Source organism: Vipera ursinii (assembly GCF_947247035.1).
Source record: "Vipera ursinii genome assembly, chromosome: 2".
Lineage (NCBI taxonomy): Eukaryota > Metazoa > Chordata > Lepidosauria > Squamata > Viperidae > Vipera > Vipera ursinii.
The window spans coordinates 263998999-264015429 of record NC_139513.1 but is presented as its reverse complement, the minus strand read 5'-3'; the positions used below and the strand labels follow the sequence as shown (position 1 = coordinate 264015429).

Here is a 16431-nt window from a genome sequence, read left to right as displayed (position 1 = left end):
GCATCACAACAAATAATGGGTCTAGGACAATTTGCACTGGCAACATCTTGGTGCCCACTTTCAGAGAGCAGGACTAATGGGACTTTGGCTCCCACGAAAGCCGATGGTCTTTAAAATACATGGTGCCAAGGAAGGGATTCAGAATTCAATCTACCTCATATCAAGATGCTACTTTAACTCTTTCTCTCTTGGCCACTGTAGGTATCCTGGTGCTTCTGTTTCATGCTCCTTTCTGGCCACTCTCCCTGATTTGGTCCACATCATACTTCCCGTCACCCCACAACTGGGAAGTGTAAAGATGTCACTGTCTCTGAATCCAGGTTTGCTTGAACATTTAAGCATGAAGGGCACTTAACATTTTATTTTCCTCCAAACTGAACCATTTTAGTTTCTTGCACTATACAGTCTGTTTTTATTTTTTTTAGCAAGCCCTTCCTCTCCTGGGACGATTGAGGCACATGCGAAGTCTCCTGGGAAGGGAGAAGTTACCTGCACATGTTCTGCCTGTGGGGCCTCCGAGGCTCTGGTCGCGGATGGGACTCACGTTCCCCTTTTGGCGGGACAAAGGCCAGTGGATAACAGCAGGGCTGGAGTCCTCCCTCAGCTGGGATGTGGCTACAAATGCAGCCTGGTTGCGGTAGGAGCAACCCATGGCTGGGATGCTACTACTGCTGCCGCTGCTGCTGGGAGGGGGAGGCTGCGCCAGATGCCCATCCCACCTGGCCACCGCAAGGTTCCAACTGACAAACCCAACCAAGCAAACAACTTTGAGACTTTCCAGTCTCTTAATGTAAAACTTATTGAGCACCACCAGCTGTGGCAAGACTCAGGCCAAACCTCCTATAGTAAAAGGAAAGCACTTCCCCTCCCATCGATGGAAAGAGCACATTGCCCAATTAGGAACAATTATATTGTTACACCTGGCAATTGACCTTGCTTCTCATGATCTTCTTTCGTTATTTTTGAAGTCTACATTCCAATTCCCCCTCCTCCCCTCAAGCTCGTTTGTAAGCTAAGAAGCAGTAATTGTTGCAACAGCAAAGCAAACTTCAAACTTGACAGGGCATTTAAGTATCCAGCACAGCGAAATGCCTGGGGATAAATGTCCCTCAGTGAATCAGATGGGAGAAGGGGGTGCGGGGTGGGACAGGAGAGCCCTTGGACCGTTGCCAGGGAAGGAGTACTAGTAGAGAGGCTGCCAAGCATAAACACTGCTGGTGGGCTGGCTGCAGTGGGGGGGGGGGCAATGGAGAAGTGGGTGTGAAAATGTGGCTGGAGCAAATTGTTCAATTCCAAAAAATAATCAATGTTACTTAATGTGAAAAGTTTTTTGGCTGCAAAATGTTGACACAGTCCTTTTGGCTTCAAAGCCCCAGAGGCTTTTAATAGGAATAGAAAGGAACTTTTGCAGGCAGATAACTTCTCACAGCAACCATTTGGAGATTTGAGGTTTCTTAGCAGTGGGACAGAAAAATGCACAATATATGCACAATCATGGTTGTGGGGAGTGAGTGATTTTTGTTCCTCCAGGAGGGGTATTGGAACTTAACTGCCAGTTTTTTCATTCTCCCATCTGTCAACTTGAGTATTTGAGATAAGCAGAAGGATCTGCTTCAAGATAGCTTGGGGGTGAAAATAATGGCAGCATTAAAGTGCAATAAATTCTCATACCTAAAATATATATTTTTATGAAATAACAAAGGCAAAAACTTGTTGCAGAAACTTTGCAATCAATAACTTCTCCATCTTATAAGGGGAAAATCCTTACAAACTTCATAGTGACATGGTAGAAAACAAATTAAATGAATAAATCGATTATTTGAATTCACCTACTGCCCTGATAGTCCCTGTATTAGCTGTTATAGAAGTCACGATTTCCCAATGCCCAAAGAGACATTGAAGGTTTGAAGGTCTTGTGCAGGAGACAATGACAGAAGCAGCTCTGGAGAGCGGCAGGCTTCGATAGAGTCCTTTATTGCTCTGCTAATTCCATAATAAATGGCCCTACAATGACTGGTAAAGCTCCACCCCAAACTTCCCTGAAGGCAGCCATTCACAGTCCCACTGAATTCGTAAAGGCAGATAGGAAGTCCAAAAACAAGGTGCAAGTCCAGAGGGCTATGTCCGTAAGTCATACACAAGTCCACAAGGCAAAGGCACAGGCAGAAACACGATTCAAAGCAGAGTTTTCCAAGGCCAGGAAAGTGCATGCCAAAGCAAAATAATTGTCCCTGCGAAAGATGCCCTCCTCCAGCCTCTGCTTAAGTCAACCCAAGCTAGGTGTTCCTTATGAGGAGGGGCAGGGCGACCTTCTCGCAAGCAGCCTCACAGACCTCCATTGAGCTTGTCTCCCCTCCATTTTCCATGCCCTCGGATTGAGTGGGGGAAACAGTTGTTCCTCATCAGAAGGGATCTGCTGCCTCTTATCACCACTGCCCATCAGTACCCGATCCTTCCTTGTGTTTGTGGGTAGGCAGCTCCCTGTCCAGTTGATCATCTCCCCCAATGCCTGAGGGGTCTGGGACAGCATCATCGTCAATCCCTTTCCTCTCCAAACATTCCAGGGGAGACCTGCCATCCCTGTCAGCTGGTCCCGGTTCCAATTTTTCCTCCGAACCGGGATCCGATCACTTGACACTAAGAGGCAAATTTTAGGCATAACAGTATAGTGCCAGGGCCTAAGGCATTTGATATAGATTAGGGTGACCCACATTTAACTATGGAGCGCACTGGATGACGTTGAGCACATTCACTCTTGACCCAATCTGTCTTTTGTCAGGCTGAAAGGAGGTGAGATGTTCTGAACTCTCAAGAGAAATGATACAGTACAAAATGTAATGATAAATGATAAAATAACAGACCATTAAGTTTGTCAACACATGAAAATGGTTATTGAAAAAGAAAGCACTTGTAACCCAGTTATTTTTGCAAGTGCATAAGTCCTTGTTTTAAATTCTTCTTACAGAATATTGGCAAAAGACTAAAAGTAGCAAACTTAGAATAGTCATTTGGAATATGATTATTACAAGAAGTCATTGATCATGTAAATATGATCATTGATCATGTAGATATGCATAGGAGGCATAGGAAGAAGCCACAATTGAACAGCAATATATCTGGTCTGCATGTCAAATCTTCAGATTCAATTTGTGGCATCTCTAGTTAAATGGGTTTGATGTATCGGAACTGGGAAAAATATCCTTGAGTTGTTATCTATTGGAATCCAGCATCATTAGCATTTCTGGCCCAGATACAGAGCCACTTAATATGCTTAGCTACTGCAGACAGAGCTATAGATGAGACCAACACTTGTATCTATAAACTGCTCATTTAATATATAAATTATTCTGCAGTAAAATTTATACTGAAAATAATACAGTAATTGTATGTTCACTTAGGTTATATTATTAAATGAAAGGTCTGTTAACTGAAAAACTTGCTTTAAAGACCTCAGACATGACCTTCATTTTATTAAATTTACCAGTAATTAGCTACTAGCATGCCAATTCATTTATTAATTTGATAAGGCCATCTTTGTCAAATTGGTAACAACCATGACAGCAAGTTGAATGTAAAACTAACATAGCAAATGTTTGAATTCGCTTTACAATCCAGAAATCAGATTAAGACTTAATGCCCTATTTCAGTGTGACTGAACCTTCCACTAAATTAATCTGATAAAAGTTAAATTGTATCTTAGAAAAATGTATGTCTTTTAATAAAGTCTGTACATCTGAAAATTCAACACCAAACCTTTTTGGCTGGCATAGACTACATGGCTTTCTTCTTATATTTAATATGTTTATAAATTCTAATAGAAGATAATATAGGTAGCTCAGAGTTGAATTGTGGAAACTTGGTGCTTTCAAAGTTTATTTGCTTGTAGATGTTTCATCACCCAACTAGGTAATGTGTTAGGTGGCGAGGAAGCATTGGCTGGAGGGGACCAAAGATGACTTTTTTCCACACTGGCCCCTGCTCTATAGAACATTGGATATTAGAATGCCCTACACCCCTTCATAAGGGCCTACAAACCTATCTATGTTTCCATGCCTGGGGTGCTGATGTTAAGAGCCCCATTTCCTGGCTGTATTGCTAACTGGCCAACTATCTTGCTTCCATGTATATTTAATCTCAATGTTTTTAAGACTCTAGAAAAATTCAGAGAAGAGCAACAAAGATGATTAGGGGATTGGAGGTTAAAACATACGGAGAACGGTTACAGGAACTGGGCATGGCTAGTCTAGTGAAGAGAAGGACCAGGGGAGACAGGGCCAATATTTGAGGGGTTGTCACAGAGAGGAGGGGATCAACCTCTTTTCCAAAGCACCTGAAGGCCAGACAAGGAATAACAGATAGAAACTGATCAAGGAGACATTCAACCTAGCAATAAGGAGAAATTTTGTGATAGCGAGAACAATCAACCAGTGGAACAGTTTGCCTTCAGATGTTGAGGGAGCTTCATCGCTGGAAGCTTTCAAGAATAGACTAGACTGCCATCTGTCAAAAATGGTGTAGGGTCTCCTGCTTGGGCGGCGGGGTTGGACTAGATGATCTACAAGATCCCTTCCAACTCTGTTATTCTAATTCTAATGTTTAAAAATGTTTTTAGTAATTTTAATTGTAATATTTTTTAATTGCAAGCTGCCCAGAATGATTGACTGAGATGGATGGCTATAAAATAAACAAACAAGCAAGCAATCAGTGAGAGTGAATGTGGAGTTTGTTCCTATATACAGTAGTTTGCCTTGCCAGTTTTGGTGAAAATGTGGTTTTCTTCTTGGTAATTTGTTACTTGAATTTGAAAAATTATTAGCTTGTAGCAATTGTATTATTGAGTGTAATAGCATTTTAGTATAATAACTTAAGAAAATAAGAAAATGTAAATAAGAAAATGTTTACATTGTTTGTTAGTCTTAAGGCATTTTGTCTCCTATGGAGGAAAGCTTACGTTAATTCCTGTAAAGGCTGCATCATCTAAGAGTCTACTACTATATACTTAAGGAAAAATTACCCTTAATTTTCCCAGTCTGTGCATGGTAGATTCTCTTCCTCATCTTCAGACTCTGGTGATGCCTCCTTAATCCGTCGTAGTGCTTCATGGATGCTGCGAGTTAAAGGATCATCATCAGGTAAAATTGTGAATGATTCTCTCATAATGTCCTTTTGAACCTTCTTCAGTTTCACGCCTTTTCTGATCTGTGCCAAGATGTTATTGCTGTCATCTTCATCAGGAAATGGGGGTAGATTTCTCTGTTCAACCTTCCTCAGATGGAAGCTGCCACGTTTCAGGGAAGCCAAAACCTCATCCATTGGTGAACTCACTATAGAAAATAGTAAGACTCACTAAATATAAATTTACATACTATAAGTTCTAACTTTATCTTGTGTGCAGCATTCAGATCCAAAGTGAGAAAGGTGCTTGCTTATAAAAGTGTGAAGTATTCAGATCCAAAATGAGAAAGGTGCTTCAAATCTAATGTGGGTGCCCTTGCTGCACTTTTTGAATTTCCTTAAAGAAGCCACATATCCTCTTGGGCTTGCACAACAGCTACAACATAATCTTAGGAAAATCTATGTTTGAATTAAGTAAGAGCTTGACAATAGCCCAGATCACCTAAACGATCTACAGTACATGAATAGGATAAACAATCTTATTTATGGCACATTAAACAGTTTCCAGCAACATAACTTTAATATAAGTTTAATATAACCTTTTCTTCATAGAAAGCAAAAATAAAACAAAAAAAATAGATCTGAAACAAAATTCACTTATTCCTTCTTTGGATGCAGATTTTGGTAAAGTAATTGTTTCCTATTATAAACAAAACAAAAGAAACTGTTAGATCATAGAGGATAGGGAAGATTTTTTAAAAATTAATAAACCTCTACTAATCATTTCTTAAAAGGGATGCAGTGGGTCAGTGGGTTAGTACGCTGAGCTTGTCGATCAGAAGGTCGGCAGTTTGGCGGGTTGAATCCCGAGTGCCGTGTAACAGAGTGAGCGCCCGTTACTCGTCCCAGCTTCTGCCAACCTAGCAGTTCGAAAGCACATAAAAATGCAAGTAGAAAAATAGGGACCACTACGGTGGGAAGGTAACAGCGTTCCGTGCGCCTTTGGCGTCTAGTCATACCGGCCACATGACCACGGAGATGCCCTCGGACAAGCACTGGCTCTTCGGCTTTGAAACGGAAATGAGCACCGGCCCCTAGAGTTGGAAACGACTAGCACGCATGTGTGGGGGAACCTTTACCTTTAGCTTACCTAATCATTTCTTGGATACAGTATATCTACTTTTTGAGGCTGCAATTTTTTAAAAAAATCCTGAAACAAGTATCCTTAATCAACTTACCCCTGAGGGAGAGGCAACAATGGAAAGAGATATATTTAAATAATAGATATAAATCTGATGTTGTACTTTGATTGGTGGAAACAATACTAATACAGTTGGAATCACGCTGTTATTAAGAAAAAGATTCATATGGTAGTAATGCAGTATTCCCAACTAGGGAATTCAGAATTATTGATCATTGATCTTCCCCCACCCTCCCATAATCATTCCAGTTATATTTCAAATGCTTTTGAAAGATCCTTTGTTTCAAATATATGGGCCTAGGCCAGGGGTAGGCAACCTTAGCTCTTTTATGACTTGTGGACTTCAACTCCCAGAATTCCTGAGCCAGCCAGTTGAAGGCCATGAGTCATAAAAGAGTCAAGGTTGCCTACCCCTGGCCTAGGCAGATATTGTTGATGGTATACAATCTCAAAGTTTTATTTAGTGTGACAAGCTAATGATTTGAAACCTGGCTATTATGTTTGATTATTAGCCAAGCAATAGTAAACAAGCACTGATTTTACTTTTTGCATAACCCCATTCAAAATAAATCAGAAATTACCTCTTCTTCTTTGCAATCCTTCTATATCACCAGTTTTCTTCAATTTTTTCTTGGCACTGACTAATTCACTGCTATCAAAAAAATGAGCTGATGGTGCAATAGTGATCAACGGGGCTGGCTTCTCTGTATTGCTTTGTTTAACAGGACTAATGCTTTTTTCAGAACACTGAGTATATTCTTCCTTAGTGGGCAAAGGTGGTGGTGGTGGTGGTGGTAGAGGAGGAGGAAATGGTGCCTCACTGATTGTATTGGAATGAAATTCATTATTAATGAGAGCTGGAAGAGAATCAGTTTGAGAAAATTCAGACATAACACCACTAGGAGATTGAAAAATATCTTCAAATTGTCCTAAACTTCTAGACTCCTGTTTTTGTAAAGGCTGGGTTACTTTTTCTTGCTCCACATTATCTGTCTGTGTAGTTACTGGTGAAGATGTGGGATGATCTAGACAAGATACTGAAGTGGCTGTACTTTTTCTTCTCGCATGAGCCAGCCGAAGTCTAGTTGATTTAAAAATTACCTGCCCAGGATAGCGCTTAGAAAGTAAGAAAGAAAAAAAAAGAATTTAAAATGTAGAATTTTACACTTCTATAGCCCAATATGCAAATTTCCTTTTTAAAAAGTTACAGTAAGAAGTAACTTACATATTTCATATTTCAGTGCCAGAAACTTAAATAAAACAAATATGAAAGAAAAACAATATTGAAATCACATTTTCCATAGAGGTGGAATGTAGAAAGTTTAGAAAGCTGTCATAATAATTTATTTTCATCTAAGAAGAAGAAAATTCATTCAAGGTAAATTTTCTATTTCTGCACAATTGATGTATTGTGCAGAACATTACATGAAGAACATTTTAATTCCTCCATATTTTTTCAACAACCTTAATGATATATACACTGATTACTGGTAACCCCAACAGTCAGCAAGAACTACCGTATTTTTCGGACCATAAGACGCACCTGACCATAAGACGCACCCAGTTTTTAGAGCAGGAAAACAAGAAAAAAAATATTCTGAACCAAATAGTACCGGTATACTAAAACAGGGCTTTTCAACCTTTTCATCCATTGTACCACTTTTAGGACAAGGCAATGTCCGAGTACCACCAGTCGCCCAGCAAGGTGTCAAAAACCTGACCCATCCCCAAAAAGGAAAAAAAAAATGATACAGGTAGTCCTCGACTTACAATGATTCACTTAGTGACTGTTCAAAGTTACGACGGCACTGAAAAAAGTGACATGACCATTTTTCACACTTATGACCGTTGCAGCATCCCCAGGGTCATGTGATTTACATTCGGATGCTTGGCAATCGATTCATATTTATGATGGTCACATTGTTCCAGGGTCATGTGATTGCCTTTTGCAACCTTCTGACAAGCAAAGTTAGTGGGGAAACCAGATTCACTTAACAATCATGTTACTAATTTAATTTCTCTCTCTCCTTCTCTTTCTCTCTCTCTCCCTCCCTCTTTCTTTCTCTCTCCTGTCTCCCTCTTTCTCTCTCTCCATTTCCTTTCTTTCTCCTTCTCTCTTTCTCTCCCTATTTTTCTCTTTCCCTCTCTTTCTCCCTTTCTCTCTCTCCCTCTATTTCCCTCCCTTTTTTTCTCCTTCTCTCTCTCTCCCTCTCTCCCTCTTTCTCTCTCGCCCTCTATTTCTCTCCCTTTCTTTCTCCTTCTCTCTCTCCCTCTTTCTCTCCCTCCCTATTTCTTTCTCCTTCTCTCTCTCCCTCCTTGTTTCCCTCCCTATTTCTTTCTCCTTCTCTCTCTCCCTTTCTCTCCCTTTCTCTCTCTATTTCTCTCCCTCCCTCTCCCATTGTCCCTTCCTTTTTTCCTTCCTTCCTTTCTTCCTTTCCTCTCTCTTTGTCCTTCCCTCTCCGCGTTAGAGCAGTACCCGTGGAGGCGGCCCTGCGGCCTGGCTTTCTCTTGCAGAAAGCAAGCTGAAACGGAGCGAGGGAGATTGCCAGGAATGCGAATCGGCCGATCTCGCGCTCCTGCAATCTCCTTCTCTCGGTTTCAGCTTCCCTTGCTACAAGAGAAAGCAAGCTGAAACGGAGCGAGGGAGATTGCAGCAGCGCGAGATCGGCCCATTCGCATTCCTGGCAATCTCCCTCGCTCCGTTTCAGCCTGCTTTCTCTTGTAGCAAGGGAAGCTGAAATCGAGCGAGGGAGATTGCAGGAGTGCGAGATCGGCGTTTCTCAGCACGTGCCGATTCGCACTCCTGGCAATCTCACTTGCTTTCCACTTGCGGAGGTTGGACCACCCTCGTTTCCCCCCCCCCACTTTTGGGGGGGAAAAGTGCGTCTTATGGTCCAAAAAATATGGTATATCAAAAATCATCATAAAGAAGATAAAAAAGATAACAAATATGTGAAACTAAGCTTTAAATCTTCCTATTTTAAAATTGATTTTTAAAAAATCATAGAAGTTTTTTCTTTTTAAACAAAATTTTCAGTCCTTTATAGATCTGAAAGGCTATATAATGCGCTTAACTAAATTGAAAAATCTATTTAGAAGATTTCAAGAATAATTACTCTTTCTAGCTGAGTTGAAATAAAAATGATTTTAAGAATATAGTAATCTTCTTTATTAATTTCCTGTGGTGTATAATTTAATTTAATTTAATTTAATTTAATTTAATTTAATTAATTTAATTAATTTAATTTAATTTAATTTAATTTAATTTAATTTAATTTAATTTAATTTAATTTAATTTAATTTAATTTAATTTAACATAATTTAACAACCAGTCCACACATCATGTGTAGAGATGATAGGGAGTTCTGGCAAATTCAGACTTCAGAGGGTAAGTTCAAATTGTTATTTAATAATTAGTTTAATAATTTATTAAACTACTATATGTAAATTCAAGTGAAGACAATCTTTTCCAATTACCTGTTTAAATGTTCGAAGTCTGTCCAATGTTTTCTGTCGTTCTTGACAAACCCATGAGTTTTTTCTTTCTACCTCATCTTGTAACCGCTCCCTTTTCTGAGGATAAAAACAAAATGGTAAAATAGAAGAGGAACAGAAATTTGGGAGAAAAGAATAATATGCTTTCTTTATTACTTTCTTCTCCAGCGGACAATATAGTGTAGTACTTAATGGAATTACATCTACATGTAAGCAGTGGGGTATCCCAAGGTTTTGTCTTAGGCCCAGTACAAACAATTTGGATGAGTGAATAGAAGGGAAACTCATCAAATCTGGATATGAAATCAAGTTGACGTTAAGGAATCGGCAACACCCCAGAAGATAGGCTCAAGATCCAGAAGGATCTTGACATACTTGAACACTGGGCCCTATCCAATTAAATCAAATTCAGTGGTGAGAAAAGTAAGGTTTTACACTTAGGCAAGAAAAACCAAATATACAGCTATAGAATACGGGGAACTTGGCTCAATAGCAGTAACTGCAAGAGGGATCTTGGAGTCCTAGTGGTCAATCACTTAAATATGAGCCAGCAGTGTGCTGCAACCAATACAATCCTAGGCTATATTAACAAAGGGATAGAATCAAGATCACATAAAGCAGGAGTGTCAAACTCAATTTCGTTGAGGGCCGCATCAATATGGCAGTTGCCCTCAGGGGGCTGGGTGGGTATGGCCAGGGTGGGCGTGGCCTACTGGGTGGGCGTGGCTAGAGTGCATATGGCCTACTGGGTGGGCATGGCCAGCTCTACATCATTCGCATCAAGGATGCCTATGGGGGCCTGGGCAGCAGTGGGACAGATCTGAGGGTCTCTGGCAGAAGGAGGGTCTCTGGGCCAGGGCCAAGGCAGTGGGGGCCGTTCCCTCACTGTTTCCAGGATGGCTTCGCGGGCCACATGAAACCACTTTGCGGGCCGGATCTGGCCCCCGGGCCTTGTGTTTGACATGTCTGACATAAAGTGTTAATTAATACCACTTTATAATGCCTTGGTGAGTCCACACTTGAAATACTGCATCCAGTTTTAGTCACCACAATATAAAAAAGATGTTGAGACTTGGAAAAGGTGCAGAGAGCAACAAAGATGATTAGGGAGTTGGAAGCTAAAATATATGAAGAAAGGTTGCAGGAATTAGGTATGTCTAGCCTAGTGAAAAGGAGGATCAGGAGTGATATGATAGCTGTGTTTCAATATTTGAGGGGCTGCTACAAAGAATGGATGGAAACTAATTATGGAGAAAACCAACCTAGAACTAAAGAGAAATTTCTTGATAGTGAGAACAATTAACCTGTCAAACCGCTTTGATCTATTGCAAGGTTTGAAGAGATAAACATTACAGACCAAACTGAACGAATAGTCAAAAATGTCCTTGAATCTGCTACATCTATAGCACCACTGGAAAAACACTTAGTACAGTCAAAAATCTCTGATGAGATTTTTACTGATTTAATGAAAAAAAGTGACGGAAAATGAATACCAGAAGTTTCACTAATAAACTGGAGTATGCTGAACTTTGCAAGACCATAAGGTATTCAAGAAGAAACACGTCAGTTTAACCTGAAGCTTGTTAAAAAGCCAATTGAAGAAAACAAAGGGATTAATAGAGCAAAATGCAAGCTTATAAATACAAGAAAGAAGGTTTTTGCATTAAAATATGAAGATGGCTCTGTGTGCAGAACAAGACAGGAAATGTTGGAAATAATTGGAAAATTCTATTCAGAGCTATACAAAGATCAAGATCACTCAAAAATAACAACACCCATGAAAGAGGAAATGCTAGATATCCTAATGGAGGAAGGATCAAGTGCCATAAAATCAATGAAAAATGGCAAAGCTTCAGGAAATGACTGTGTTATGGTTGAAATGCTGAAAGCTGGTGGTCACAGTTTACACAAGTTACTAGAAAAACTATACCCGAGATGCCTCAGAGAAGAAAAAATATCAGATGAATAGAAAAATGCTGAAGTTATTCTTATACACAAGAAAGAAGTCCAAGATGATTTAAAGAACAATCGCCCAAAAAGCCTTCTTTCAGTTAAGATATATAGGAATATGAAAAACATGCTGCTCTATATCAAGTTTATTTTTCATTCTCATTGCAGTTTTAAGGATTATACTAGTTTAAACAGATAAGCAAATATTGCATATGTACGGTATATATGTTTTCTTCTATCCAAAAAATTGGTGATTATTGGCCTATTTGGCCCTATAATAACATGAAATATTAATGTATTGGTAGCTGCTGCTCAGAAGTATTTTTAATAATAAATTGCTGCCATCCCACTCAAAAATTCTAGAAAAGTAGTCTTGTTAGTCTTTTGCACTAAAAAAAAATCATGAGAGAATATTACTATATCTTTAACCAAGTTAAAAATGAACATGCATCTAATAAATTGATAAGCTGGACTAGATCCACAAAAGGTAATGGGATTCTTTAAAAAAAGGATTAGTCTTTAAAATATAACTATCATAGGATTCTGGATTTTTTTTCATTCTTGTCTCTTAATACATAGTTAGGCACTAAAACTCTACAGATTATTTAGAATCCAATAACTGAGAATTTGTTAGTATTGAGTGCTTTCTGGACTATTTCTTAGTCATTTCTGTAGTCATTTCCAAAATAATCTTGCAAATAGCTTATTCCACAGTCAGGTTCTTTCGCTCCTTAATATTTGTTGCAGTGATATTATCTTTTAAAGTCATGATTACGATAACTCCCTTTGCTTTCTTCTCAGTAAAACAGTCCTTAATCACTTCTTTGACATAAAATTGGCCTGAAGTATAAAGTATTTTCCAAAGAAGCTAGTGGAGGTTCAACTTCTCCCTGCACCATTCTAATTAAAAAGCGTAATACTTCTAACTGAAGATTATCAAACCTTTTAACTAGTTGTACTCACTTTAAGCACCTTTTAATTTATTTTTAAAATGTATCAACTGATGTCAAAGACTGATTTCAGGATTCTCTAATGTTAACTGGGCCAAATCTAACTTCTGAAACATATTATGAACACAAAGCCATCGAGAAAGCAAAATATACAGTAAAGTGCATTTCTTAGGAATAGAAAGCAGTTATATGACTTAACTTCTCATGAACATTTATAAATGGAGATACTAGTTGATGTTAGCAATGTGAATGCATAGACTTGAGATTGATATTCAATTATTTTAGACAAAAATAAGGTAGAGCTTCTTAAGTTAATGAAATGAAAAATACAAACAATAAAATAATATCTATTTTGGTCAACACATACCAAAAAATGGTGGCAAGTTAAAAATAGGGGGGGGGGAACCTACATATATTAGGTCCTGTAAAATTCTGGAAAAGGGCACTAGCAATTGCACCAATACCAATTTCATGTAAAAGCAGCAAAAACACAAATATAGAAGTTTTTTTAAAGAATCTTAACTCAGCAAAGACAATTAGAGCTGGCATATTTAAAGTAAAATTTTAATACTGACAGAAACCAAACTCACATATTTTATAGCATGTTCTGACTCTCCTTCACTCTGAGAATGTTGTGACAATTTTTCATTATGTTTTGCAATGCAGATTTCCTACAAAGAAAGAACATTTTTCATTTAAACATGACTTTATGTATCGATCCTGTCTTAGTAAAGGAACTGTTAAGGACTATACAAAGCAATTTAAATTCTGATTTACAGCGGAAGCTCTGCCACAGACAATTTATTTATACAGTATTCTATCAGTGTTAAGGTATAATATGTGAAAATCTGTGATTGTCCATGGATCAAAAGACCTCTCATTTTTGCAAGACAAAGAATAACACTTTGATTGGTACACTGATTTCTTTGCAATAGAATTAAAAGAAACAGACGGGTGGGGGGGGGTTAGAGTCCTGATCATAGTAAGTTTGCAAAGTAGGATATAGCAGTTAATTTGCCACAGAATCCCACCATCCATAGGATTTACACTACAGAGCACAGGTTGGCAACCCGTGGCTCCGGAGCTGCATGCGGCTCTTTCAAACATCTCCTGCGGCTCCCAGTCCTCCACCATGTGCAGTCTGAAAAAAAAAGTTCAACCAATCAATTCAAATTCCTCACGAAAAAAAAAATATTGCGAATTGATTGGTTGAACTTCTTTGGTTTGTGGGACTGCCCACAAACCTCTTCTTCGGACTGCACATGGTGGCAGCAGAAGAAGAGATGGAGGACTGCTGGAAAAAAGGTATGTGTGTCGGTCAGATGGGGTGTGGGGGGGGGATGCGGAGATGCTGCTCGGGGCCGGAGGGGAGGCCGGGCAGATTTCCTCTGCCTTGCCAGGCAAGCAGAGGCTGAAGAAACGCGCACACGAGGCAGAGGTACTGCTTGGGGCCAGAGGGGAGGCTGGGCAGATTGCCCCCGCCCTGCAAGCGGAGCCGCAGCGCTCTTCAGCAGGCACAAGCAGCCCCGATCCCAGCACAGCCCCTCCCCACACTCCTCCTCCTACCCTTGGAAGAGCTAGCAGGGCTCAGGAGTCTCCCCCCATGGCCCGCCACCCATGAGGGAAGAGATGCAGCAACCAGATTGACAGCTCCTCCTCCTCCTAAGGGGCACCTCCTGGCTCCGAGGGACGGAGGCAAGCCGAGAAAGCGAGCTCCACTTTTCCCGTTGGTTACTTTTGCTTTCCAAAGCGGCCTCGGCGTCACCCGGCCAGCACACTTGCTCGCAAGGAGTTCAGCCTGGATCAGCTGGTGGGCAGGTCATGCGTCCTCCTGGCCTGGCTGCTCTCCTCGCTCCCGCTCTTCTCAGGCCCAACCTGCTGCCCCAATTGGCATGCTTGCAGATTCCCCCCCAAACAATAAATAAATAGAAAAGGCCGATTTTACAGGTTGTCCAGATAAAAGGGAGGAAAGAAGCTAGACTGGAGTGCCCTGGAAAGGCGAGCAGGCAGCGCTTCTGCACGGGCTGGTTGGGCTTTCGGCAGGTTTCACCTGCAATTAAGACAGGGCAAGTTTTTTGGCTTAGGGGAGGCTGAGTGGGGGAGCTGCTCATGGGGCATGTGTCTGCTCACATAAGTTTGAATGTGTTTCTTTTGCATGGAGGCTGCTTTGCTAAAGGTTATATTTTCCTTCCTTTTCTTCCTGTTTTCTTTCTTTCTCTTTTTTCAATGGCTTCCAAACTTCTGAACGCCCTCCATGTTCTTCACCTTTCTGCTTTGTTCCGCCTCTGGAGGTGGAGGGAGAAAGACGCATTCTCCAATCGGCTCTTCCTTCCCCTTCTCTGGGCTGGGCTGCAATCTCACCCGCTGCTTTTCCGCCTCCTCCTTCCTCCTCCCCCCCTTGCAGAAAAAAAAGAAGGCAGGGGGTTTCCCTTCCTTGCCCAATCCCAGTGCTTGCAAGAGAGGCAGAAGTGATCGCCCTTTTGCAAGCAGGAAATCTTGTATGGGAATTGCAGCCAGGGATTCCCCCCCCACACACACATATACACACACACACACACACACACTTTCCCTGGCTTGCCCTCTATCTGGGGTTTCCTTCCTCGCAAGGAGACCCACAAGATTTCCTGCTTGCAAAAGGGCGATCACTTCTGCCTCTCTTGCAAACACTGCGATTGGGCAAGGAATGGAAACCCCCTGCCTTCTCCTTTTTTTCTGCAAAGTGGGGGGAGGAGAAAGGAGGCGGCGGAGAAGCAGCGGGTGAGATTGCAGCCCAGCTCAGAGAAGGGGGTTGGAGAATGCATCTTTCTCCCTCCACCCCCAGAGGGAGAAGCCCCCCTTGCCTGCCCACACAAAGCTGCCAGCCATGCAACACGCCCGGTTGCAGCGAGTCAAGCGGCCACCGTTTTCTTTCTTTCTCTTTATTTTTTCCTTCTTTCCTTCCTATATTCTCCCTGCCTTCTTCCTTTCTTGTCTTCCTTCCTTCCTTCCCTCCCTCTTTCTTTCTCTCTCTCTCTCAATAAGCAAACAATCTGGGCTCTGACTGGCTGCTCTGCACTTCCTCCTCCTCCTCCCCCAAGTAAACTGCATGCAAAAATCCCACAAACCTCCCCCCCCCAATCCCACAGCAGGCTGAGATAGGCAAGTCCGAGCAGTAGCCTCAGAAGATTTGCCACAGCAGCTCCTTCTCCCCGTTGGCCTCCTCCTCCGCTCCCTCGAAGTAGTCTTTTCCGAGGGGAGGAGAAGCCAGCATGGCGGAGCCATCCATACCAGTGCTGGATGGAGGCAGGGCCGGTGCATGTCTTGCCTTAGGTAGGCTCAACTCTTTATGAAGCCCTGTTCTGAGCAAGCGCACACGCGCATGTGCATTTTGCGGCTCCCAATTTTTTTTTGTCAGGGAATCGGTTCCAAGTGGTTCTTTCACCAAATCAGGTTGCCAACCCCTGCTATAGAGTAAACATTATTTAAGAGAATAGAGGATATTACAAACTGAATAAAACAAAGAGGTTTTTTTCTACTGACATAATATATGTGTGTGTGTGAGTGACTTGAGGCTTTTGACTAGTTTTCAAGCATTATGTCTCTCTCTTTCCTGTTTTTTCTATAAACATAACAATAGATAAATCATGCTTAATCCAATTGAGAAAAATGTATAATTTCTTTAGTATCCAACTGAAATTAAAATATACAGTTGTATTATGCATTTGAAGTTAAAGCATAATT

General features: G+C 40.9%; 1 protein-coding gene across 2 annotated transcripts in view; it reads right to left on the bottom strand.

Annotated features, from left to right (window-relative positions):
- JMY (junction mediating and regulatory protein, p53 cofactor) overlaps positions 1 to 16431 on the bottom strand; it is a 55431-nt gene that overhangs the window by 10778 nt on the left and 28222 nt on the right. For both annotated transcript variants that reach the window (XR_014491278.1, XM_083353113.1), the window contains exons 7-10: positions 13302 to 13382; positions 9794 to 9889; positions 6898 to 7432; positions 5015 to 5324 (exon numbers count right to left, since the gene is read on the bottom strand). Coding sequence is in view for 1 of the 2 variants with exons in the window: in XM_083353113.1 (XP_083209239.1) it covers positions 5017 to 5324; positions 6898 to 7432; positions 9794 to 9889; positions 13302 to 13382 (1020 nt within the window). In the remaining variant the exon portion in view is untranslated. The remainder of the gene's footprint in view (positions 1 to 5014; positions 5325 to 6897; positions 7433 to 9793; positions 9890 to 13301; positions 13383 to 16431) is intronic.